The 26,511-nt window shown below is 53.6% G+C and overlaps 1 protein-coding gene across 1 annotated transcript; it reads right to left on the reverse strand.

The window, feature by feature from the left end:
* Positions 1-3,030: 3,030 nt before the first annotated feature.
* LMNA (lamin A/C) lies at positions 3,031-24,808 on the reverse strand. The gene is made up of 12 exons (XM_084769886.1): positions 24,204-24,808; positions 10,383-10,539; positions 9,108-9,233; positions 8,761-8,931; positions 8,451-8,576; positions 7,027-7,247; positions 6,667-6,889; positions 6,111-6,218; positions 5,727-5,846; positions 5,185-5,274; positions 4,235-4,501; positions 3,031-3,972 (listed from the first exon to the last, which is right to left on the reverse strand). The coding sequence occupies exons 1-12, from the start codon at positions 24,557-24,559 to the stop codon at positions 3,946-3,948; spliced, it is 1,992 nt and encodes a 663-aa protein (XP_084626012.1). The 5' UTR covers positions 24,560-24,808; the 3' UTR covers positions 3,031-3,945.
* Positions 24,809-26,511: the final 1,703 nt, after the last annotated feature.

A 26,511-nucleotide genomic window follows, 5' to 3' on the forward strand; every position in this document is an offset into this window, starting at 1 on the left:
ACCATGCCCGGCGTATTTTTTCTTTCTTTTTCCATGCTGGGGATGGACCAGGCCAGTCAGGATGTTAGGCAGGTACTCCTGCCTACAGGCGGTGTCGTGACCCTCTTGGCAAATTAAAGTGACCTTAAAAATTATGTTTATTTATTGTGGATGGGGGCATTCTGTAGCAGTTTCCTTTGAGATTAAAACCTTCCATTTTAGCTGGGCGTGGTGGCGCACACCTTTAATCCAGCACTCTGGAGGCAGAGGACCCCACATCAAGCTACCTGCTAAGTCCAACCTAAGGGATCTAGCGCCCTCTTCTGGCTGCGGTGGGAACATGTGCTCACTCGTACACACATGCATATGTCCACATACACCCACAGTGCACACTTCAAAATAAAAATGATTATTTAAAAAAAATTAAAAAAAAACTTTTAACCTGGAAGGAAGCTTGTGTTTTGTTTTGTTTTGTTTTGTTTTTGGTTCTTCGAGACAGAGTTTCTCTGTGTAGCCTTGAGTGTCCTGGACTTGCTTTGTAGACAAGGCTGGCCTCGAACTCACAGTGATCCGACTGCCTCTGCCTTCCGAGTGCTGGGACTTCTTCTTCTTCTTTTTTTAAAAAAGATTTATTTATTTATTTATTTATTTATTTATTTATTTATTTATTATGTATACTCTGGCATGTACACCTGCAGGTCAGAAGAGGGCATCAGATCACATTACAGATGGTTGTGAGCCACCATGTGGTGGCTGGGCTTTGAGTTCAGGACCTCTGGAAGAGCAGTTACTGAGCCATCTCTCCAGCTCTCTCAGCAGGCTTCTAAATCCCATCTCATAAGAGGTATCACAGACCTGGTCCTGCTCTGATAAAAACTAAAAGCCACCTTTGGATTACCAAGGGCTCTTTCCCCTTCCCAAGATAAGGCACTCAAGATATTTACAAAAGCCATATCCTGAGACCTCCCCATTTTTACCCTGAATGCAGGAGGCTTAGAATGCACACTAAAGTTTAGCTCCTGTCTTAACCAACTATCTCTTTTCTGCTCATAATTCCCGGGACTGCCTTCTGTGCTTTCCAAGCCACGGCACTATCGGCACTCCCCTGTCTCCTTGCTAGAAGCAGCGGGGGGAAACACCCCACCCCCCACCCCCCAACGCAGAGAGAACCTGGATTCTCTCGGCTTGAGAGCACAAATCCCGGGGAGAGCCTGCTCTCACTCCAGGAGAGCGCCCCGTTCTTGAGATCCAGCGGGCTCCATTATAGCCCCCAGGCCTCAGACTCAGCGACCCCCTCAGCTCATCCGGTTCTCCATTGCAGTGCACTCAGGCCTTGGAGCTGTTTGCCCTGCAAGCTCCCCGGGAGCCCAGAGAAACGGGAAGACGACAGACACTGAGTCAAACTAAGTTGCCTAGAACTAGAGATTAGCTAAACTGCCTGGAGGAGGCTTAGGCCAACTGAGTCACCTAGAAAGGACACTCTTCAGCCTGTCGAGCTGCCCGCAGGTTGTGCAACGTGTCCCAGGTTTCCAGCTTTCAGGAGCTGTCATCCATGCTGGGGTGAGCTTTGGTGAGGCAGCTGTCTTTGATTCAGTAACCTCTCACCTACACTCTGTAAGTTATCCCAATAAAACTCACTGGTTCACCAAGCTGGGCTTTGGTGGTTCCTTGCTTTGACTTATTGTCAAACTCCAAGAATGGTATCACACAACAGGCATGCACATGGAGGCCCTTTGAGCATTAGTTCCCTTTCTCCCTGTGGGTCTCCAGGGTGGAATTTAGGCTAGCAGGTGCCTTTACCTGTGAAGCCATCTCACTGGTGGTGTGCACCACCACATCCGGCTGGCCCTCAATCACTTTACTTATTTATTCATATTATTATTTTGAGACAGGGTCTCTTCTTTTTTAATATTTATTTATTTATTTATATGAATGTTCTATTTGCCATGTGTGACAGAAGAGGGCATCAAATCCCATTACAGATGGTCATGAGCCACCATGTGGTTGCTGAGAATTGAACTCAAGTCCTCTGGAAGAAGAGACAGTGCTCTTAACCGCTGAGCCACCTCTCCAGCTCTGACAGGGTCTCTTCTATACAGCCCAGGCTGCTGGAACTTGTTATGTATAACATGCTGGCCTCGAACTCAGAGATCCACCTGCCTCCACCTCTGGAGTGCTGAGAACAAAGGTGTTCAGTAGCATGCCTGGCTCAGTAGTTTCTTTTTAAAAGTCTATTTAATTATGGGTATATAGGGGAATATGTGCATATGTGAAACAAGTATACTTGGGAGTCCTTAAGGCATGTTGGATGTCCTAGAGCCGGAGTGACAGGTGGTTGAGAGCCACCTGGGGGGAGGTCTGGGAATCAAGCTAGGTCCTCTGGAAGAGCAGTGCACGGCTCCTAACTTCCAAGCCAGCTCAACAGCCTACAATCACTTTTGGCTGAATACCCAGCTCTTCAGCCCAGGAAAAACGTATATTAACGTTTCATTTCTCAAACAGGGTCTTACGTATCCCAGGCTACGCTCAAACTCACCACCAGCCTTTTCTTTCTTTTGTTTTTTGTGACAGGGTCTGTAGGTGGCCTGGAACTCACTATGTAGAACAGGCTGGCCTTGAACTTGCAGCAGTTCTCCTGCCTCTGCCTCCCAGCTGCTGAAATCACAGGTGTGAGCCACACCTGGCCTTTCCCTCCCTTCTTTTCTGAGACTATCCCAGCCTACCAAGGCAATGGGAGCATCCAGAGTGCGGGGACTACAGGTGCAGCCTTCGCAAAGGCAGCTCTGCAGCTCCCTACCCTGGCTCTGCCCTCCACCTGTCTGTGTTCTTGCGTCTTCTGATTTGAGCGGCTGGGCAGATGAAGGTCAGGAAGGGAACGCCTCTCTTCCACTCCACATGTGCTGATCTTTACGGAAGCCCCAACACACCTTTTCCTAATAAGGGGGAGGCTGGCTAGCACTGGATATACAGTGAATACGTGGCACCCGTGCGTGCATGTGTCTGCCCCTCAAAACACACGTGACACCCAACAAAGAGAGACACCACAGCATCCAGGATGGAAACAACTAGTGTATTGATTTGGAGGGAGAGCAGAGGTGCAGATGGGAAACAGGGTGTAGAGGTCCTTAGTGTTTACCGTCACCACCAATCAGCACACCCTCTATCTTCTCGCTGGCCCCAGCAGGCTCTCCCCCTTTCCACAAGCCTTTCTCTCACTCTTCCCTGTACCCGACTTGACTTTGGCCTCCAGTGACTGGACAGGGCCCACCAGGCTGTAAAGCTGGGAAGCAGTAGGCTCAAACAGATTCTCCCACCCCCTTCCCATCTCTTGTCTAAATAAAATATAGAAAAAGCAAGCATGGCAGAGGTGCCTGGGAGAATCCATTCGCCCCAGGCTAGGGAGGGGCAGGAGGGGGGTAAGGCAGGCAGAGGAGCCTCAGCTAAGTGTAGTGAACCAGGAGGGACGTGGCCTCTCTGGGCCATCCTCTCTGCACCCCCTTTCTGTGCAGCTGGCATGGCAGTGGGCCAGCTGTCTGGAGGAGGCTGCTGAGGAGAGCTCCATGCCTGCCTCTCAGGCACCATGTCATAGGGTCCTAGGATGAGGGCGAAGCGAAAGCAGCAGGACAAAATCTCGACTCTATAAAAAGCGGTCCTTTCCCTGGGCTCCTAGGAGAAGCCCTTTGGTTTTAAGGCAGATACAGGGAAAGGAAGGGGAAAGGCTTAGGATTGAGATAGACTTTTTTTTTTCTTTGCTTGTGTTTTTCCTTCAGTATAAAACCACTGTAGAAAATAACTTCTCTTAGAAAAAAATAGAAGAAAAAAAACAAAAACAAAAACCAATGGCAGGGGTAAGTTTTTCTTTGGCTTCAGGCCTGCTCCCATGAGATGCAGAGCAGGAGGTGCGCATGAGGAGCTGAGGAGAGAGTAGGTGGCCTCTGCCCTCACCCCTGCCTGGCAAGTGCCAGATTACATGATGCTGCAGTTCTGGGGGCTCTAAGAGAGAAGAGAAGGCAGAGGCGTGAGCAGCAGTGGCTGGCCCCTCCTCTCCCTCCCCGACCCCCAAAGGGGGTGTGTCTCCCCAACCCTCACACTCTGGCCCTCGCCTTGCCCTCGAGTCTGGGGGTTCAGACAGGAGGGGCAGGGTGCAAGAGGCGCTGCCAGGGGGAGGATCCCCCTCCCATGGGCTGTCCTGCCCTGCTGCTCGCTCAGCCAGCAGTGTCTTGCTGTAGGGGGAAGAGGCAAGGCGTTGACTCACCTGGGTCCGGGGACTGGAGTTGCCCAGGAGGTAGGAGCGGGTGACTAGGCTGTCCCCGAAGCTGCCACCCCCACTGCCCCCCACACTGCGGTAGCTTCGAGTGACTGTGACACTGGAGGCAGAAGAGCCAGAGGAGATGGATCCGCCCACCTGGGCTCCTGAGCCACCGGCAGCCTTTTCGGCGGGCTGCCCACACGTCCCGCACACCACGGTGCGCGAGCGCAGGTTGTACTCAGCGGGGTCCCCCGAGCTGCTGCAGTGGGAGCCCTGGGAAGGGAGACAAGGCTCAGGAAGGACAGCGCCCCCGTCAGGGATTGATGCTTGGGGCCAGCACCAAGGCTCTGGGCTCCTGTAGCTTCCTGGCCTCTGTCTGTACCCAGAGAGCCAGAGTGACGGGGACTTGGGAGGCCTGTGGCTGGGAGGAAGGACATGACAGGGGGAAAATGGCCAGGAAGGGTTTGAGACAGAGAGCTGTGGCTTTCGCTCTCTCCTGAATCCTAGAAACTTATGGGGCAATCTGAGAGGGAGACCAAAGATGGAGAAATCTAATTTGTGAGGGGACAGGAAGGAGAGAACACATTGGTGCAGGGAAATGTGAGGAGAAGCATGCAATAGGGCTGAAGAAGACAAGAGAGGAACGCATGCAGAGGACTGGGGAAGAGAGGCAGGGCTGGGGCCATCTCTGTCCTCCCATCCCCTTCCCAGGAGACAGACCCAGATCCTTGTGCACTGCCACCCACCGTGCCATCAGAAGGTTCCCACTCCCTTCCCTACCAGACACCTGGGTTCCCTGTTCAAGGTAGAGGGAGGAGAGAGAAGAAAGGCCAGGGCAGCAAGTGGCATTCCAAAACATTCTTTAATGAAAAGACTTTGGCATGGAGGTGGGAGAGCTGCCCTAGGCTGGCAGGGCTGCCCGTGCGGGCTGGGCCTCAGCGGCGGCTGCCACTCACATGGTGGTGATGGAGCAGATCATCTCCATCCTCATCCTCGTCGTCCTCAACCATGGTCACTGAGCGCACGAGCTTGCGCATGGCCACTTCCTATGGGGACATAGGCCCAGGCCCGTGAGTCAGTGGGGTGAGGGCTGTGTAGCCTTTCTACCCTTAGTAACTACCCAGTATCTTCCCAGGCTCTTATCTAAAAGCTGTTTGCTCTAACCTGTGATTCTGGGGCTAAGCAATATGCGTACACACGCATACATGCATACACACACACACACACACACACACACACACACACACACACACGCACAGAAGGACAGCGCTGAGAGCTCAGCTGTCTTTATGCTGGCATCTGCTACTAGCAACACTCACTGGCTAACTTCCACCAATCACCCCACTGGGGGCCTTCTGGCTTGCTTACTGAGTGGGGACTTGGGTTCAGGAAAGTGATTCTAAATGTGTGGGACGCTTTGGGTTGAAAGGTAGCTGGTTCCCATTACAGCCACCAGGGGGAGCCTTGTCCAGCAAGCAGCCGGCCGCAACATACTCACTTCTCCAGTGGAGTTGATGAGAGCTGTACGCAGGCTATTCCCACAGCCCCAGGTGTTCTGCGCCTTCCACACCAAGTCAGTCGGGGGGCTATGGGTGGCCCCAGCTCCTGCAGCCCAGATCTGGGGGAAATATGGTTTAAGAACCGTGCTAATTCTTTTTTCTTTTTTCAAGACAGGGTTTCTCTGTGTAGCCCCGGCTGTCCTGGATTTGCTTTGTGGACCAGGCTGGCCTCGAACTCCAGAGATCCACCTGCCTCTGCCTCCCAAGTGCTGGGACTTACAGGAGTGCACCACCCAGACAGGCACTGCCCGCCCCCTTATTCTTAATGCTCCTGCCCTGAAGCCATCTTCTCGACCCCAGAGTCCCAGCGCCCCTCTACTCACCGTCACCACCTGCCCGGCCTTTAGGGTGAACTTCGGTGGGAAGCGATACGTCATCAAAGGGTCATCGCCATTCTGACGCTTGATCTGCCAGTTGCCCATGGACTGGTCCTGCAAGTGGGGGAGAGGGAGGAGGACAGGGAGGCTCACCCTGGCTCTTGGCGTATCTCACTCAGGAGCTCGGGTGGGCTAGGTAGGTGCCATAGTGTACACCGGCAGTTCCGGCTACTATGGAGGCTGAATCAGGAAAATAGCTTGATCCCAAAGATCAAAACCAGCTTGGGCAAGACCCCATGGGGGGTCGAGGGGGGAGCCAAAAAACCAAACCAAACCAAACCAGACACGCACAAGAACGACAGGCTTGCCACCTCAGGCATTCAAAGCCTATCCCCTCAAGGGTCATACTGAGGCTGTGAGGACTGTATGCTGTGCCACACAACAATTTAGAGACGTAAAGCCTGCGACACACTCCGATATCCCAGATAGAAAGACAGACCTCCACGGGAATCCAGGTCTCCCGGCCACTGGATTCCAGACCGTGTCCCGGAGGCCCACCCACCTCATTGGACTTGTTGCGCAGCCGCACAAACTTCCCCTCTTCATCCACTTCTTCCACCGCCACGCGGCCGCTGGTGCGAGCATGCTGCGAGAAACTGCTCCGGCTCTCGGTGGACTCCAGCTTGCGCTTTTTCGTGACGCTGCCCCCACCCTGAGACTGGGAGGAGTGAGAGGAGGTGCGGCCACGGCTGCGCTGCGAGGTAGGGCTGGGGGACAGGCGCAGCCTGGGGGGGCGGAAACAAGGTGGGGGTGGTTAGTCATGGCAGTTGCAGGCTAGGCCCCCTCCACCCCATCCCCACCCTCACCCCTCCCAACCCCCCACTCTCCCCCCAACATCCCTTGACCCCCCCTCCTAGCTCACCTTTCCTCCTCGCCCTCCAGCAGTTTCCGATAGGCATGGATCTCCATGTCCAGGGCCAGCTTGATGTCCAGCAGCTCCTGGTACTCATCCAGCTGCTGCTGCATCCTCGCCCGCATCTCGGCCATCTCTCGCTCCTTCTCAGCCAGCAGCCGCCGGCTAGTATCCCGTTCGCGGGCCAGCGAGTCCTCCAAGTCACGCAGCTTGGCCTCCTTGGCTGCCAACTGGGGTGGGGAAGGCAAGGGTCTGATGAGCGCCCAAGGGCTGATGGTGATCAAGAGAGGCACACCGGAAGGCACAGGAGCACTCAGGATCTGTAGGCTCTCGCTGGAGCCACCATGGCCTACCCAGTGACCAGGAAGCTCTCCCTAACAGCTAAGTGAGACCCCCTTCATTCCGAGGCTAGACCCCATCTCCTCTTGTCACAAACAGCATAGCCAACTAAAATAATATTGACCCATGTAACATTTCACACTGCAGTGTTAGGACAGATCTATAAGTTGGGGAGGACAAGAATGTTCACCATTTTCTTTAAAAGATTTATCTATTTTATGTGCATTGGTGGTGTTTTGCCTTCATGTATGTCTGTGTGAGAGTGTTGGATCCCCTGGAACTGGAGTTACAGATGGTCATGTGGGTACCAGGAATTGAACCCAAGTCCTCTGGAAGAACAGCCAATGAATGCTCTTAACCCCTGAGCCATCTCTCCAGCCATTCTGTTTTTAAAAGACTCTCTTTCTTTCTTTCATTCTGTTTCCCAGACAGGGTTTCTCTGTGTAGCCCTGGCTGTCCTGGAACTCACTCTGTAGACCAGGCTGGCCTTGCACTCAGAGATCCGTCTGCCTCAGCCTACAGAGTGCTGGGATTAAAGGCGTGTGTCACCACTGCCTGGGTTTCTTTTTCTTTCTTTCTTTCTTTCTTTCTTTCTTTCTTTCTTTCTTTCTTTCTTTCTTTCTGACAGGGTCTCACATAGTTGAGGATGACCTTGGATCTCAGAAACTTCAGCCTGGGAGGGAAGGCACACACACCACTGTGCCCTGTTAGTTCTGTGCGGCTGGAATCCAGCGCTTCATGCATGATATAAGCAAGTACTTTACTAACTAAGCAGGCCAAGGGAATCTCCATTTTCAAATAGGAAATGAGGCTGGGTTTGTGACTCATTTGTAAAGCACCTGTCTGCCATGTACAAGGCCTCTGTTCAATCCCCAGCACGCACAAAACTAGCAGGAAAAAAAACCCTTCCATACACAGATGGTAACACAAGAGGCTCTGAGGATCAAGGCAAGCGAAAGGGGAACACAGATAAACATCAGACTCCAAGCCACAGTGGCTTGTGGTCCTAGGGGCCTCTTCCCCTCCACTCCCCCTTTTCTCAGTAATCTGCTCGGACCTGTGCTGTGGCGGGGAGGGGGCAAACCGAGCATCACCTGCTTCTGGAGCTGGCTGAGCTGGGCCGAGAGGCTGTCGATGCGGATTCGGGACTGCTGGAGCTCCTCGTGGGCAGCCCCCACCAGGTTGCTGTTCCTCTCAGCAGACTGCCTGGCGTTATCCAGCTGCAGGAAGTACACAGCGTTAGAAGAGGAAGCTGGTGGTGGGGACCTGGCAACACTGCTGCAGCCTCAGGTCCTGGGCTACCCAATCTCCCTGCTACCATCCGCCCATCCTCAGGGCACATCCAGCATGGGTAGGATAGGCCGCTGGGGCAGCACCAGGGAGAGGATGGGGTGAGGCCGGCACCTTGGCGGAGTATGTCTTCTCTAGCTCTTTCTTATACTGTTCCACCTGGTCCTCATGCTGGGCCCGCAGCTCCTGCAGGGCATCCGCCAGCCGGCTCTCAAACTCCCGCTGCTTTCCGTTGTCAATCTCCACAAGCCGGGTCTCGTGCCGGCGCTTGGTCTCACGCAGCTCCTGGAAGGGTTTGGGCAAAGACACAGGAATGCACATCGGAAGGGCTCCCCAGAAGCTGAGCCCGGAAGTCCACACGCCCCGTCTTGCCTGAACCCCACAGGACAGGGCAGCCTTCTCCTAGCCCAGTGTCCAGCGGTCTCTAGTCAGCTCTCGGGTACGTACGGCGTGGTACTCACCTCGCTGTAAATGTTCTTCTGGAAGTCCAGCTCCTCCTTCAGGGTCTGCAGCCTGTTCTCAGCATCCACGCGCCGCAGCATTTCATCCTGAAGCTGTTTCTTTGCCTCACCAAGGGCTGCCTCAAGCTGAGAGGAAGAAAGCCAAGGTCAGGGGGAGAGTGCCAACGAAGCTGAGTGATGGCCGTCCCTGCTCACGAGGGGAAGAATATTCACGTCCTCATAGTGACTACCCAGGGTAGCTGTGGCACTGAGAAACCAAAATGGAGGCCTGGGAGATGGCTCGGCAGGGAAGGGTGCCCTGACAACCTAAGTTCTATCCCTAGGGAGAACAGGTCCCTGCAAGCTGTCCTCTGGTCTTAACATGTATGCTGTGGCATGTTAGGGCCCACAAATTTTAAATAAATGAGTGGGAAAAACCACCACCAACAAAATATAAAGTCAATAATAAAGTCCCCTACTTAGGCTCTCCATTTCTCGGTACAACACAGCAGTCACTATGAAGGAGAAGGAGAGCCACAGAGAGTGTAGCAGGCCCAGGAGGAAGACAACAAAGTGGTGGTGACGGCCGGGGTTGGGAGGACCTGAGACTCAAAGGGCAAGCTAATGGAGTTTTGGGGGGGGGGTACATGAGTGGCTGCAGGGGCAGGATACAAGAATCAGGGGCGAGACCAGGAGGAGACAGCCTTAGCTCCCCTAGAGAAAGTTCCCGCAGGAAGCACCAAGCTACGGCACTGGTCTTGGGAACGTCCAGGCGGCTCGGTAGGCCTGGAAGAGCCGAGCCCAGCGGTGGCTTTGGAGTCACTAGACTGTGTCACTAACTTCTTCCCTGCCATGCAACGTGAGAAACTAGAGGAGCGGAGAGAGGGAGAGAGGAGTGCTTTGAAAGTGACAGACACTGCACACGCACAAAGCAGTACTGACCCACACCTAGGTATAATTAGCCACCAGTACTCTGTCATGGCCTCAGTGTTTTTTCCCTCTGAAGCTGTCGGAGCTGTCTAGAGGAGGCAGGAGGGGAGGGATCAGAGCTGGGCATAGTGCACTGTGCAGTGTAACAGAACTGCTTTGTGGGTTGCTGGAGTTCGCTGTGCTGTTCCTAGGTGGCCGAGAAGGATGAGCAATACTCAATGCTCTGGAGCAGCCAGATGCGGCTGCACAGGTGACTGGCCCTGGGGCTGAGTCAGACCACACACCTCCCAAGGGCAGGTGAAGGAAGAAGAGTCGGTGTCTATTCATCGGGTTGGGACATTGTGGGGGGCCCAGATGGTGGCCTACCTTGGCTACCTGCCCCCGCAGATCATGGAGCTCGCCCTCTAGCGTGCGTTTCTCACTGAGAGCGGTGCTCAGCGCAGCTTCCTTGGAGTTGAGAAGAGCCTCCAGGTCCTTGAGGCGGGCCTGGGCAGCCAGCAAGTCACCTTCCTTCTTGGTATTGCTAGGAAAGAGAAGAGGAGCAGGTTTCGGGAGTCCGCGTGGCTGAGCCGGGCTGCAGAGCGGACCTCGCAACCGTCAGCAGAGGGCATCCTTACTTTAGGTTTGTCTGCATCCCCCAGTTGCTGGGGCTAGCTTCTCACCTCCCCTAGGATTTCCCAAAAACCCCTTCTTGCTTCTCTACCCTTCCCATGACTCAGTGCCCAGGAACGTGCCTGGGGCCAAGGGCAAAGCTAGATCGGATGATATGAATGCCGGGCCCTCCTCCCCTCCTATTCCCTCTGAAACAGACAGGCCACCTTTGTCTCCTACCCCTTCCCACACAGGGCCTTAACCTTTTCCTCCCCTGGGCTCCACCCGGTTCCCCATTCAGCTTGCTTCCCCCTTGGAGCAAACAGCCTGGGAGTGCCTTAGATACACACACACACCACCACCATCCCTTCTCCTCAATTTGAGTTTCAAATTAGTCTAATCTGTTTTGCCCATGTGGGACTTTGGGGGAAAGTCTGGCTAGAGAGACCAGGGCCGAGGATAAGGACAATATGAGACCTTTCCCTTCTTGAGGTTTAGTCTTAATACCCCTGAACTCCAGTCTGGAGCCCCACCCCAGCCCTAGCTCCCTCAAGTAGACGAAGTTATCTAGCGCCCCAGACTGCCTCTGCCTCCCCCACATTCCTGATTCTTTCTGCTAGTGACCTAGAGAAGTGGAGAAGTCTTGAATTCCTGAAAATCTCTGGAAAGCCTGAGAACTTTCCAGACACAATCCCTTCCTAAATACCAGAGAAGGTGGGGAGCAGAAGACCCTGGGTGGGGCAGTGTAGACCCAAGGGCCTGGTACTAGCAGCCATTGGCAGCATTATTCTCAGCCGGAGCCCATCACAGCAAAAGGAAAACCAGGGGGCATGAGGAACTGAGCTGGGGGGGGGGGGGTCGCAGTGTTCCAGACAGGGTTTCTCTGTGTAGCCCTGGCTGTCCTGGACTCCCTTTGTAGACCAGGCTGGCCTCAAACTGACAGGGATCCCCGCCTGCTTCTGTCTCCTGAGGTCTGGGATTAAGGCATGCACTACCGTGCCCAACCCTAACCTCAGTATTTCTAAGGTGAGATGGGAGGCTGAAAGGAAATCCCCAGAGGCTTGCAGTTCAATCACCCTAGCAGAAACAAACCATATGAAAGGTAAAGGACCAACTCCCGAGGCTGGCCTCCGGCCTCTGCCTCCACTAGGCCAGCACTGGCGTACAAGCTCATCCCAAGGTTAAAAAGGGCAATAGGTGAGGAAGTGAGGCAGGGGACCCACTCCAGGAAGAGCAACCCTGGCAACATTTTTCTTCAGCCACAAAAGCTCAAAGCAATTACAGGCCTAGGAGGAATTTACCCTGAAGGAGGAGAGAAAAGACCAGACTTGGGGACACTGCAGAGGGGGAGACAATTAGGAGATTTCAAGGAGTCACACTCTCCACCTGGGCTCGACCCATCTGGGAGGGGGAACAGAGGGTCAGGGAAGAGTACAGAGTCCCGGAGGCTGCTCCCTGGGCGGTGTGCTGCTGCATCCACACAGCAAAACAAGTTATTTAACGCAATGGCGTCTTTCTCCCGCAGAGGCCCTCCCAGAACCAGACACTAGTCCTCCTCCTCCTCCATCTTAGCACGAAAAGCTAAAAATAAAGTCAAAACCCAGCTCGGGTTTTGGCCGCCATCCGGCCCGGCCCTGGCGAGAAGCACAGCCCAACTTTCCATGACTTCAGAACTTTTCCGAAGCCGAGAGGCAGCTGCAGGCAGGGGAGAAATGAAAACGAAGAAAAAACACGGGCGAAGCAAGTCGCAGACACAGACTCTGAGCTCCTTGGGCCAACTCCAAGGCTGGCAGGGGCTTCCCAGAGGGGCCTCTCCACCCTGAAGGCACTGGGCGGGGGTGGGGGGAGTGGGGAGGTGGGGGGCTGCCGCTGGTGATGTGGGGAGTTTGGAGGACCAGCTGTGAGTCCTTCAATCTCCTCTTGCAGATGAGGAAAGTGAGATGCAGACGATGGCCGGAGTCAACCATGGAGCGAACAGCTGCAGGGGCCGTGTGTTCTAGTCAGTCTTGTCCCCCCCCTCACCCCCACCCCCCCACCCCCCACCCCCAAATCACAGGTGTGGAGAGCAATGTAGAAATAAGCCGGGAGGGGAAGAGCAGATCCCCTCCAACAAATCCACCCCTAGCTGGGCTGAGGATGCTCAAGCCTCAAGGGCATTTCTTAGTCCTGCCTCCTTGGACATGGGGTGGGGGGTGGGGTGGGGGAATTCCCAGGGTTTCCCTTGTCCTTGGCTGTACTGGGATGCAGCCATGTATCATGTAAACAATGGCGTTGTGAGGACTTAGGACTTTGATGATTATCATCATTAATCACCAAACATCACAGATGACAGATAAAAGTTTTGGGCACCCTCATCATATGTGACTGGCCACGGACAGAAACACTGTTGCACGCCACGTGGCTAGCAGCCAATACTTGTCATGACCTTACTTACTGTACACCAGGCACCGCTGCGCCGATGACAGTATTAACTCATCTGATGTTTATAGCTATGTGGTTACAGGCAAGAAGGGCTGTGAGAGGGCCAGCCACAGCCCCGCGGTGAGCCGACTTCTGTACCAATTCAGCACATGCCTTCAATGGAAGCCAGGGAGCTGCCTCCACTTCCCTCCCTTTTCCTTCCAGCGCTCTACCCAGCACTGAAGAGACGCCATCAAAGGACCGAGACACACCCTGTAGCTGAGGGAAACCTCAAGCAGATGGAATCAAGGAAGACTTTTTGTGGTTTTTTTTTTTTTTTTAGTCAGGCATGGGAGCCCCCCCTCCCCCATCAGGGTAGGAGAAGCCACTATCGCCCGCCCGTGGGCTCATGACTCAGACCTTGGGAGCTCTGTAGACAGAGCCACAAGTGCTTCCTAAGAAACTGTGGGGGAAGGGACCAGAACCCAGACTCTTCTCTTCTTCAGGCCTCTGCCTTCTGACTGCTGGGACTAAAGGCATGCACCACTCTGCTCTGCGCACCACTCTGCTCTGCAAATCATCTCTCTCTCTTTCCCAATTAAAAAAAAAAAAACCAAAAAACTTTATTTCCCTGGGCATGGGCCACACCTTTAATCCCAGCACTAGGGAGGCAGAGGCATGCGGATCTCTGAGTGGACAGCCAAGGCTACACAGAGAAGCACTCAGGTTAAAAAAAAAAAAAAAAATATATATATATATATATATATATATATATATATATATATATATATACACACACACACACACACACACACACACACACGTTATGTGTTTAAGTAACGTTATTTGAAACAGATTTTAAAAAGAGAGAAAACAATTTTTGAGTTACGGCTGTCCTTTGTCAAACACCATCTCCTTCCTAGGGGAAGGCCTCAGCCCCGGCAGGCCACGCGGACACCAGACAGGACTAGGCCTCTGTGTCTGCCTAGAGGTGTGGGCCAGCCCCAGCCCACTGGGCGTGGTAGTGGGAAAGCTGGGTTTGTGCTGGGTTGGTCCGGAGGACTGGGTGTGGCAGGCCAGGGGAGCCGGAAAGGGGTAGGAGCCTGGGCTTCTTCTTGTGACTCATGTTCAGACCCACAATGCCAGGACAGGGGGTGGGAAGCTGTCTCACACTCTCAGGGGGCCGTGAGACCCTGCCTGCCCATGTCCTGTCCCAGGCTCGGTGCCATGAGAGTGTTCTGTGCTGTGTGAGCAAAGGAGTGGTTGCATCCCCGCTGCCTCCAGGGGCCAGAAGGGCTGGGTGTCCGGTTTAAGTCTTCCCAGTGGGCATCCCTGGCTCAAAGAAGGGCGTGGGGGAGGGGAGCAGAGCAGTCAGGAACAAGCTAAGTGTGACGCACGTGAGAGGTGGGGTGGGGTGGGGGGACGTCAAGGCTGGGGTCCCCGGGCTGCTTTAGGAAAGACAGGCAGCAGTGGCAGAGGGGCAGGATGGGCACAGGGCCAGCCACTGGCCCGCCTACTGAGTCATCCTCCTCAGCCACCTCAGACGCCAGATATGGAAGCCGCGCGGCCTGTTTGGCCTGGTTGCCGGGAGCAACAGCTAAGCCCAGAGGGAGTGGCCTGCATTTCCGCCCCTGTCCTGCGGGGGGGAGGGGGGGGCGGGGGACGACGACGGTCTGGCCGCTCAGACTCTACACGGGGCTAAAAATAAGGAGCGGGAGGGGGAATGACAGACCCGGCCGGCGCCCCGCCCCGCCCGCCCTCAGCCTCACCGGCCCTCGGCGTTCCCCATGGCTAGGCCTGACAGAGCGAGGCCTCGCGCCCTCAGGAGTTCCGGTGACCCCTGTGGCAGAGCTGGGTGCTGAGGTGCTTCCCCGAGATCCTCCTGGGCAGCAACCCCCTGACCTCGCTAACTTACGGTCCTACCCTGCCCAAGCCCTTGCACGACCTAGACCCTTACCGGCTTATTTATTATTAATTTTTATTCATGACGGGGTCTCAGGTATCCTAGGCTGCCCCGAATTTGCTAAGTAGTTAAGGAGGACCTTAAACTCGTTGTCTCCACCTTCTGAGGGCTGGGATCAGCCCAAACCCTGCTACATTCCCAGGCCCTGTCTCCCCGCCTTACCCCCCATTAACGATGCAGTTTCTTTATCTTAATTGTGTAGACATGAATGATGCATGTGCTGCATATTAAACACAGAAAGCGTTCTTCTATATCTGACCTGCCACAGCTGCTCCACCCATTCTCGACAACTTAACTGCGCTCCACCTCAGCCCAGGTTCTACCAGTTGGGAATCATTGGCTTTCCTGTACGTCCCCTTAATACCTTAGAGGTCAGGTGTTCGGGGCTTGGTGACTGACCTTTGGACTAACTTCTGCACTTTCACTAAAAACCTACCCACCAGGTCACCTGAGTGCACTTACAACAGACAGAGACAAGGCAAAGACAATGGGGTGCAGGCTGGGGTGTAACTTCCTGGGTTCAACTCCTAGCACAAAAAGAGAGTTTGGGAGTGTGAAGGGACAGAAAGAGGAGACGGAGGATGCAGACAGGGGCGGTGCAGTTCGTGTGGCTGGGAGACCCCAGTCAAAATGACGGAGGCCTAAGGAATCTCCCACCCTTGACCACCTTCAAACACGACACCCGCTCCTGGACTCCAGACGACCACACTGTCCACTACACTTGGTTTCTTGGCTGGTCTGTGGGTCTGTGACCACTTTCAAATATTGGCAGGATGAAGGCAGCCCTGCTCTGGCATGCTAAGCAAGGGAGGAGCTGAGCTGGAGGGAAGAGTGTTCCAGACACTTAGAAGTCTCCTGAGCTGTCTCCAAAACCTCCCCTGTGAAACTCTGGATTAAGGATGGGCAATGGTGGGACACCTTTAATCTCAGCACTCAGGAGGCAGAGGCAGGCACATCTCTGTGAGGTCGAGGCCAGCCTGGTCTACAAAGTGAGTCCAGGACAGCCAAGGCTACACAGAGAAACCCTGTCTCGAAAAACCAAAAAAAAAAAAAAAAAAAAAAGAAAGAAAAGAAAGAAAGAAAGACAGGCACACAGTAATCACCACAGTATGGACCACCCTAGTGTCCCCATGCAAGCACATATGCCCATGGTTGGCAAAGCTCGGCTTCCTCATTTAGACTGCTAAGCAGGCCTGGGTGGGATCTGAGGCTTTTCAGATCCACTTCCAGAGTAGCAAGGATATCAGTTGCCCCCTGCCCCCGACTCCCCAAACAAAGACAAGCCCTAATTCCAGGAGGAGGGAAAGTCTGGGATAGAGTCTGGTGCCCAGGGCACGATAGGAGACCTGCTGACATGTTCAGACACCACTCCAGCAGAGGCACTGGGCCTGGCAAAGGGCCAGGCCTGAGTCACAGCTGCTGGGTATATCAACGTGGCACGGCACAAAGGAGCAGCCCGGAGCCCGGAGCAGGCCAGAGCACAGGGGTCCTAGACACCCAGCAACCCGGCCCTTCACAAACGGCTGCCTTCCTTTCAGTCCCCTACTGAACTGAACTTCTTATCTTTCTAGCCTAATATTTCAGAAGTCAAGCTTGCATTGTCACACAAAAATGTCAGGGTGGGGCCTGGGGACAGACAAAAGTAAGAAAGAAGAAAGATAAGGAGGGAAGGCCTAAGAAGAGTGTCCTGAGGGCAGAAGGGCAGGGATCCCTCACAAAATGTTACTCAGCAGTGACCACTTGGGACTTCTTGTTTTGTTTTGTTTTTTGTTTGTTTGTTTTTGTTTTTTCGAGACAAGGTTTCTCTGTGTAACAGCTCTAGCTGTCCTGGAACTCACTCTGTAGACCAGGCTGGCCTCAAACTCACAAGAGAGCCTCCTGCCTCTGCCTCCCAAGTGCTGGGATTAAAGGCATGTAAAGCCACCACCCTGGACTTCTTAGCCCTCCCTCTGATGGCACACACTTATTAACCCTGACCATCCCAGAAGAGAGTCCAAGCCTCACCCCAAGTCAAGAGAGGAAGTAGAGGAAAGCTTTGAACTGGTCTCACTGCATTTCACTTAAACCTGGGAAGAGGCAACACCGTGCTCCCAGCTAGCAGAGGTGGGGGGGGGGGTCATCTTCTTCGGGAAGAAAGGGAAGCCCTTTCCATTTTCATAAGCACCCTCACGATCATCCACTCTGTCCAGAAGCCCTGCCCCTGGGATGGCCCTAAAGAGATGCTACGTGTCCCCCACCAAATCCAGATGACGTTTTGTTTTTTTTTTGCCGTGGCTTGATAACATTTTCAAGGAAAGGCCACCGCTCCGGGGCTCCCATGCACCCCGAACCCTACACTCCACCATGACTCAGCTCCCCGATCTGGGCTCAGGATCCCAGCCAGAATGAACTCCAGTCTCAGCAGGCAGGATTCTGGCTTTTTTATTTATTTATTTTTGGAGACAGGGTTTCTCTGTGTAGCCTTGGCTGTCCTGGACTCACTTTGTAGACCAGGCTGGCCTCGAACTCACACGATCCACCTGCCTCTGCCTCCCGAGTGCTGGGATTAAAGGCGTGCGCCACCACTGCCCGGCTGGATTCTGGCTTCTTGTCCTATAACCGGACAGTAAGGTAGGGTGTGCCTCCTTCTCAAATACTGTCCCTTTTCTTAAGGGATTTGTATGGGCCAAAGATCCCTGGGGATAGCAATGTGAGTGGCAGGTGAGCAGGTGGGGTCACAATGCACCACCCACTAGCTCCTGGCATGTGAGATCTGACCCTGGCAGCTGGAGAGGTCAGTCCTGTCTTTCCCAGGAGCCTCCCCTGTCAGTGCCAGGGGCAGGCTACCCTGCTATATGATAGGGTCCTTTCTATTGTCCTGAATGTAGAGAAACTGAAATGAACTTCATTTTCCAACAGCAGTGAAAACAAAGCCCATGCCAAGACAGTAATGTCATAATACTTAACCATTTCCAACAAGCGCTCTTTGAGAAACAGGAAGGAGACTAGTGGTTTTCATCCTACCGCTGTGGGAAATAGTTCTATAAAAAAAAACAAAAAAAAACCTGCGCTGGCTATTAACTCTACCCCAATTGACTGTGCTGTTTCGTTGCTTCTCGTGTGGTATTTAGAGGACTTTCCCTCACTCTATGGGTCACTGTACCACTTTGAAACCCAAGGTACCCACTGGAGATCTAACTCTCTTTTTCTGTTAGGAAAATACAGAGAGGGCAGTTATTAATCCAAGGTCACGCAGCAATTTAGGGACAAGGGTGAACCTAGAGCTAGGGACACTGAGGGCCACAGGCTGAGTTTTTTCTTTTTCTTTTTTCTTTTCTTTCTTTCTTTTTTTTTTTTTTTTTTTAAGACAGGGTCTCTCTGTGTAGCCTTAGCTGTCCTAGACTAACTTTGTAGACCAGGCTGGCCTTGAACTCTTAGAGCTCTGCCTGCCTCTGCCTCCCGAGTGCTGGGATAAAAGGCATGCGCCACCATTGCCCAGCTTCAGGCTGGGTTTTTTAAAAAAATGATTTATTTAATTTTATTCTATGTGCACTGGCATGAAGGTGTCAGAATCCCTGGGACTGGAGTTACAAACAGCTGTGAGTTGCCATGTGGGTGCTGGGAATTGAACTCCAGTCCTTTGGTGAACCCTTTGCAGGAGACAGTGCTATTAACCACAGGAGCCGTCTCTCCAGCCCCGTGGGCCCCAGCTGTTTTAACTGTGACCTCACACTATGTCATTTTGTTGGCGGAACATCTTACTGAGAGATAACAGATGCTGTCTCTGTGTGCTGGCACTTCACCCCTGTCACCTTCAGTACATTACTGGGACCAAGGAGGGGAGGACAGAACTCATCCTAATGTCTGGGCCTCCAGACAGTCTCATGTCTAGCTACAGCTGTTAAAGCTGCGCAGGGCTGGGGGGAGGAGGCTGTAAGGGGAGCAGAGGGCGCAGCTGCAGGTGAAGGCATCTACTCCCAGTTGTCCTCCCAGCTGTCCCTGCCTTCAGCCTGGACAATGAGCTACTGAGCAGTATGCAGGAGTGTCACTGACCTCTTGAAGCCATGGGAAAGCAGTCAGGGGACCCTAGTGAGGAATGGCTTTTCTGTTTGCCTTGGGCTCCGTAAGTACTTTCCAAGGCCCAAGATTTGAGACACCTCTCTCTGTCAATGTTAACAGTTCTGGCGAAATGCACAGCCTCCTCCTAATCCAGGCAGCTAATTCCCACCCCAGGCCTCAAGACTGAAGGCACACTCACCAGGCTTCCAGAGTTACTGGCTAATGATGTATATAGCCTAGCAACATTCTGGGGCTTTCCAGCTACAGATGGAGGCAAAGATGTCATTGGCCTCAGAGCGGGACCTCTAGGCAGCAGGACTACACCTCACTTAGGTTTCCAACCTGCCTTTCATGCTAGAGAAGGTTTAACAGAAGAGCCACCGGAAGTCAGAAGTTCACATCCTGACTCTTCCTCCCTCCGGGTATGGGACAAACTTCTGCTGTTCTGCAGCCTGTGCTGCTCCTGTGAGCACAGCCTCCACATCCTTAAGCTTGCACCTCCCTGCTTCTCTGCACTGGGGTCGCAGAAGCATGCCAATGCGGGGTGGGAGGGGGCATAGAGCAGGAAGGCCTTATGAGGGACGGGGAGTTGCCTCTGTGTTGTGGGTCTCGAATGGTGCCCGCTTCTGATCCAGCGTCACTCCAACAGTTTCTCATGGAAGGCACGCTCCGATCACACTTGGGGTTTCTGTATAGCCCAGATTGGCCTTGAATTCACCACACTCCTCCTGCCTCAGCCTCTCAAGCTCTGGGAATTACAAGCTTGTGCTACCATACACAAATTAAGTACTAGAGACCACTGAGCCTTACCTACAACCCAATATACTCTGTGTGCTCTGTGTGTGTGTGTGTGTGTGTGTGTGTGTGTGTGTGTGTGTGTAGTAACAGGGATGGAACAGTGGGCCTGGGTGTGCTAGGCAGGCACTGTGCCACAGAGCCACACCCTAGGCCTTTTGCCATCCTAATTTCATATGTACAGTGCCTGTTCAAAATCCTGGTTCCAAGTTCTACCCATCTTTGCTGGGGTTTTTTTTGGGGGGGTGTCCAGACAGGGTTTCTCTGTGTAGCCTTGGCTGTACTGGACTCACTTTGTAGACCAGGCTGGCCTCGAACTCACAGAGATCCACCTGCCTCTGTCTCCCTGAGTGCTAGGATTACCACGGTGCTTGGCTCAGTCTTTTTTTATTTTATTTTTAAGTGTGTATGTGAAGCTGGGTGGTGGTGGCACACACTTTTAATCCCAGCACTTGGGATTCTGTGATCTCTGTGAGTTCGAGGCCAGCCTGGTCTACAAAATGAGCCAAGGCTACACAGAGAAACCACCTCGGAAAAAAAAAAGTGTGTGTGTTTGTGTATTGTGTGGTTGCCCACAGACCTGTGGAAACCAAAAGAAGGTGTCAGATCCCCTGGAGTTGGCCATGGGTGCTGGCTACTGCACTCCAGTCCTCTGAAGAGCAGGAAGTGCTGCCGGGCCATCTCTCTAGTACCCATGATCCATTCTCAAAAGTGTAGGAGACAGCCGGGTGGGCGTGGTGGCACATGTCTTTATTCCTAACACTCCAAAAGCAGAAGCAGGCAGATTTTAGCCCGAACTACATCTAGGATTCCAGGCCAGCCAGGGCTACAAAATGAGACCCTTTCTCAAAACACAAACAAGCAAACAACCGAAAAAGTTGCGGGGAGTGCCTGGAGACTGCTCAATGGTTAAGAGCACTTGTCCTTGCAGACGGCCAGGGTTTAGTTCCCAGCAGCCACATGGTGGCTCACAACCATCCAATTCCAGGTTCAAGGAATCTGATGCCTTCTTCTGACCTCCACAGGCACCAGATGGCATGTGGTGCATGTACAGATATCCAGGCAAAACAAAAAAAACCTAAAGACCAGCCGGGTGGTAGTGGCGCACTCCTTTAATTCCAGCACTCAGAAGGCAGAGGCAGGCAGATTGCTGTGAGTTTGAAGCCAGCCTGGTCTGCAAGGTGAGTCCAGGACAGCCAAGGCTACACAGAGAAACTGTGTCTTGAAAAAAAAAAAAAAAAAATATATATATATATATATATAGGCTCAGAGAAAAATAAAAGATAGCTTGTTGAGGGAGGGCTGTTGAGATGACTCAGTGAATAAAAGCGCTTGTCACTAAAGCCTGACAGTCTGAGTTCCGCCCCTGGGGCCTGTGCAGTGGAAGGAGAGATTCACCTCCTGCACACCGCCCTGACTTCTGACCTCCATTTGTGTCACTCCTCACAAAGAAGAAAGAAAAGAGTACTGAGCACTAAGCAAGGGAGCAGTGAGTTGGGTGGTAAACACAGCACAGCCTGCATCATTTGTTTGTTTGTTTGGGACAGGGTCCCCCTATATAGCCCTAACTAACCCTGTAAGCTAGGCTAGCCTAACCTAAACTTATGGCGATCCTCCTGCCTCTGCCTCCTGTCTGTTAGAATTACTATCAGATAGCCAGGGGCCGTGGTACACACCTGCAATCACAGCACTCAGGAGGCAGAGGCAGGTGGGTCTCTGTGAGTTTGAGGCCAGCCTGGTCTACAAAGCGAGTCCAGGACAGCCAGGGCTACCCAGAGAGACCCTGTCTTGAAAAATAGAAAAAAAGAAGAAGAAGAAAAGAAGAGGAGGAGGAGGAAGAAGAGGGAAAAGGAAGAGAATAAGAAAGAATTCCCCAACTTGTATTCTGCCATGTACACTGTGGCACATGTGTGTGTACACACTCACACACACAAATAAACCTAAAGAGGGAGGCTGGAAAAGGAGCCCAGGATGCTGTGCAGAGAGGACAGAGATGCAGACATAGTCTTCCCTGTGAGACATCTGTGGTCCACACACCCTGTCTCCCTCCATCTCTTCTAAAGCCACTAGGGTAGCAGGGCAGGGCGGCATGTGAGTCATCTTTACCCAGCGCTAAGCCTGGGGTGAGCCTTCCCTTGCCTTCCACTGTCCCCTTCTCCCAGCTTAGATGAGGGAGAAAGAGGAAGGAGGGCGTTATTTAGCGCCCCCCCATCTCTCTCTCTCTCTCTCTCTCTCTCTCTTCTCTCTCTTCTCTCAGAATTTACAATCCAGCTGGAAAAGGGGCCCCGTGGATGCCGTTGAGAGACTCATGCTGTGCCATAGATTGTCACAGGGTCTCACAGACAGTTGTGTCAAGCTAACTCCAAGCCAACCCTGAACTCTGAACTCTAATTAAACATTAAACCCATCACCTGCCCCCCACCCCCAGGCTGGTGGAAAGGCTCGGACAATCCCTTTCTCCCTCCTTAAACTTCAATGAGGCCATTTCTCCACCTCAAGCCCGAGCTCAACAGCCACCAAAAGGGCAGAAGTCATGTCTCTTCCTACGGTGGACCCTCCCCCTCCCCGCCCCCCCCCCCCGCAGACACCCCATCTCAGTTCCCTCGCGTCTACCCCACCCCACCAGCCTGGCCCCAGGTGTGTATATCCACCCCCGTTCCCGGAAGCCCAGCCTCCTCAGTGAGGATCAGTAGAGAAGAGAGGCAGGTGGCTAAATATAAAAAGTCCACACATCACCCGGCCCCCTACCCCATGTGTACACACACCACCTGGTGTCCCAGGGCTGGACAGCTGCTCTGGGAGACAGAAAATACAGAGTGACGTGACTAGATGGACAAGAAGCTATAGACTCTGCTGGCCCCTGTTTCCGCCCAATGCTGTCCTGAGATCTGCTCCACGCGTTTTCCACAGAGCTCCAAGAGCTTTGGTGGCTGATTTAACCGGCTTGGATCACTAACTAGGTAGCTCACTGGGGGCTCCTCTAACTTGTCTCCTATATTTCTTCATAAAGCTGTTCATATCCCTGATGGAAGAAAGGCTAGGTAATTCCTTACAGCCGGAAAAAAGGCTAGACCCATCTGCTTAGACAACTTCCGCTCTCACTTGCGGTGGCGATGGGTTTGCCATACTCACCACCAGGAGTGAAATGACCAACCACGGATGCACAGTGGGTTTAGGGAGAAGATAATACAAGCAAAAAAAAAAAAAAAAAAAAAAAGAGGAAGAGAAGTCAAAGCTACCAGCCCCTTAGGTATCTGCAAGTGCTTCCAATGCTCTTTGGCCTGAGCCTACAACAGAAGAAAGGACTGAGGCACGCAGAAGCAAACGGGAGTCCAGGAGGAAAGGCCCCAACTTCCAGGCTTTGGGAGGCCTTTTTAGAAAGAAGGTGGAGTCAAGTAGGGTGGGGTAGGGTGGGGCTGGGATGGGTGAGGTGGGAGTGGCCTGAAGCTCCCTAACGGCTAGTTTTCAAAAAAAAAAAAAAAAAAAAAGTCATTGTATTCCAGCAGTTTTTAATAAGGCCAGATCAAGACCTCTGCAGCTGAGAAGTTGGGCCAAAGTTAAGTCTGGCTTGGCTAGGAAAATGAAAGTTGGCTCACTGGCTGAGGGAGGAAAGGACGGAGCTTCCAGACCTTGAAGTCACCAAGCAGAGAGGGCAGGGATTGAGGCGCCCCAGACCCTGGCATAACAGAATTTCCGGAGCCATTAGCCTCTGTGCCCAGTCTCCCGCCCGCCGCCCTCCCTTGTATTCCTAGGCCAGGCAGGTCAGGGGCTGTGGGATCTGCGGGGGAGAAGATCTCCTGGTGTGCTTCTGGTGGGCCCGAGTCTAGGGAAAGTCTCAGACAGACATGGCCCACTCCTAGAAAGAGCCAGGAGAAGGCCATGCTAACCGAGCCTTTGAGGAAGGGGTCATGCTGCCTGGGGTCCCCTCTACAGTACCACTGGACAAATGTCAGCGTGGGAGCTATGTTTTAGTGGACATCATGTGTTCAGAGCCACGTTGGCCAAAATTGGCAAAGTGCCAAACCTGCCAAGAAAGTTCTAATAAAACCCTTTTACCCATTCCGATGTGTCCCGGGTGCCAGGAGTTCCAAGGCCTGGTAGAGCCAGTTCTACCTTCCTCGAGCCCATCCCCCAGGCTCCAAAGGGCTGTAAAATCCCACCTTGACAGAGTGAGGGCCTGTCGCCAACCCTAGTCGGTCCCAATGCCCCCGCCACTCTTCATAATCCCCCACCTTGTCACAGAGACCCCCCCTCCTCCCTTCTGTGTCCTGTCTTGACTATTCCCCTTGGCACTGCCAGTCACCCGCGGGAGGCAGTTCCGGGGAGGGAGGGGACTAGATGGCCAGTTACCGGCGACTGCTGCCTCCCTGGTGCCGGCTGGCCAGCCGGGCCTCACTTACCGCGCCTTCAGCTCCTTGAACTCCTCACGCACTTTGCTGAGCTCCAGCTGCAGGCGGGCGCGCTCCTTGGCCACAGAGTCGAGGGTCTTACGGGCATCTCCCAGCTCGGCCTCGTAGGCCGCCTTGATGCCGGACACCTCTCGGCTGACCACCTCTTCGGACTCGGTGATGCGAAGGCGCAGCCCTGCGTTCTCCGTCTCCAGGGAGCGCACACGGTCGATGTACACGGCCAGGCGGTCATTGAGTTCCTGCAGGTCTTCCTTCTCCTGCAGCCGGGTGATCCGAGTGGGCGACAGCGGAGTAGAGCTGGCCTGCGCCCCACTGCGGGTGGCGCGCCGCTGGGACGGGGTCTCCATGGCCGGCAGGGTGGCAGTGCTGCCCGCTGGGCAGGGGGTCCCGAGAAGGGTGCGGGACTCAGACAGAAGGACAGAGGCTGCTCAGGGGCACGGTGAGCCGGCGACTGGCTCTAAGCTCGCTCCTGGCAGGCGTGGAGATCTGGGCTGGGCGCTGGCGCACCTCGGGATCTGGGTTGGCTGGTGTTGAAGCTGAGGCTGCGTTCCCGCGAACACTGAGTCACTGACAGCCCGGCACAGGCTCTAATAGGCCCTCCTCTACAGGGGGCGGATCCACGGCTCTTAAAGGAGCCATTCCAAACCCAAAGGGGGCGGGGGCAGGTATGGTGAGGAGGGGCCAGGACTGCCAAGCCTCACCCTCTTCTGAACACTCCTTTCTGGCCTGGGGCTTTACAGTATTGGTTCCAGCTTACTCAACTCTTTCAGCTCCAAGCTTGCCTTTGGCCTTCTGGGGTAAAGGGTAGAGCCAAGGAATGAGAGTGGGTGAGCAAAGGGTAGTGGTGAGGGACCAGGGGGAAGTTAGGTGCGCAGTGAGGGAGAGGGCCAGGCATTGCCATGGAGCCAGGGAAGTGGGGGGGGGGGGGGGAGGGCTGAGGACGGTGCCCATCTGTGACTCACCCCTCTTCCCTCTTCCACCACTGGCTCCCCCTCCCTCATCAGTAATAGTGAGTCACCTCTCCCCCACGCACAGGATGGGCGGCCCATTCAGGACTGCATCTCAGTATGCCAGGACAGTGGGATGTCGAAGGCAAGTCTGGGTTCTTAGATGGCTTGAAGAATTACTTTATGCCCTCAAGTTTGGGGCAAAGATCAAGGGCCCTTTTGAACCTAGGCGCTTCCCTTATATTTCTGGCTTTAAAACCAAGCACTGGAGCTGGGCACGGTGGCGCACACGTCTTTAATCCCAGCACTTGGGAGGCAGAGGCAGGTGGATCTCTGGGAGTTGGAGGCCAGACTGGTCTACAAAGAGAGTTCCAGGACAATCAAAGCTACACAGAGAAACCCTGTCTTGAAAAACGCAAGGCGGGGGGGACGCACCAAAATAAGCACTGGGCTTTGTATCTAAGCAATCAGCCTTAGTCCTCAAGAGAAGGCCAAGAATAGAAGCCAGGGGCCACTGGCCCCGCCCATCTCCCACCCTTTTTCCGTTTGAACCCAAACAGTTGGAAAAAGGGGCTGTTGAAATCCCTCCTCTCAGCCCCTTTCTTCAGCTTACTCCACCCAACCAATTCCAAGACTGTACTTTTTTTTTCCCCTAGGACTGTACTTATTTTAATGGATAATTTAAAACAGATACCATAGCCGTGCGTGCATTCACCACATGGGCAGGACACCAGGTTCCAGATTTTTGTGGCTGCGAGACAGGCCTGAAAAGAGGAACAGAGTTGGGGTGGGGGGTGGGGGGGCAGACAGTTAATGCAGGGTCTCCATCCTGGTTCATTCCAGAAGAGAGCAGTGGGAGCAAGAGCAGCAAAGTTACCCCCTCCTCAGCCACTGCACACACGCATCGCTAGCCAGTTATGGGCGGGGCCTGACTAGACGGTCTCTCAAAACAGTTACCCTAGTCCCCAGGTTCCTCAGCCTCCATCAAAGACTCCTCTGGTCAGCTGTCTGTAACCTAGCCTGGGTCACATTAGCCCTGTCATCCTCTACTTCCATGGCAGAGGACTGTTTACTCATGAGGCACTCAGGGCATTGGTTAGCTTACCTGTGCCTGCAGGGCTGGACAGGTTCTGGGTCATAAGCTTGAGTTGGAACTCTAGGTGAGGGGTTTTGTTTGTTTTTTGTTTTGGGTTTTTTGTTTGTTTGTTTGTTTGAGTTTTTTTTTTGTTTTTGTTTTTTGTTTTTTAACACAGGGTTTCTCTGTGTAGCCTTGGCTGTCCTGGACTCACTTTGTAGACAAGGCTGGCTTTGAATACACAGTGATCCACCTGCCTCTGCCTCCCAAGTGCTGG

This window comes from Acomys minous (genome assembly GCF_964271855.1).
Source record: "Acomys minous genome assembly, chromosome: 19".
In the NCBI taxonomy this organism is placed as follows: domain Eukaryota; kingdom Metazoa; phylum Chordata; class Mammalia; order Rodentia; family Muridae; genus Acomys; species Acomys minous.

Coding starts and splice junctions, on each gene's coding strand:
- LMNA (XM_084769886.1), bottom strand. CDS start 24,559: ATGGAGACCCCGTCCCAGCGGCGCGCCACCCGCAGTGGGGCGCAGGCC. Junction 9,234..10,382: donor TGCGGGGGCAGGTAGCCAAG/GTAGGCCACCAT, acceptor TCTTCCTCTCAG/CTTGAGGCAGCCCTTGGTGA. Junction 6,890..7,026: donor CTGGAGGGCGAGGAGGAAAG/GTGAGCTAGGAG, acceptor CCGCCCCCCCAG/GCTGCGCCTGTCCCCCAGCC.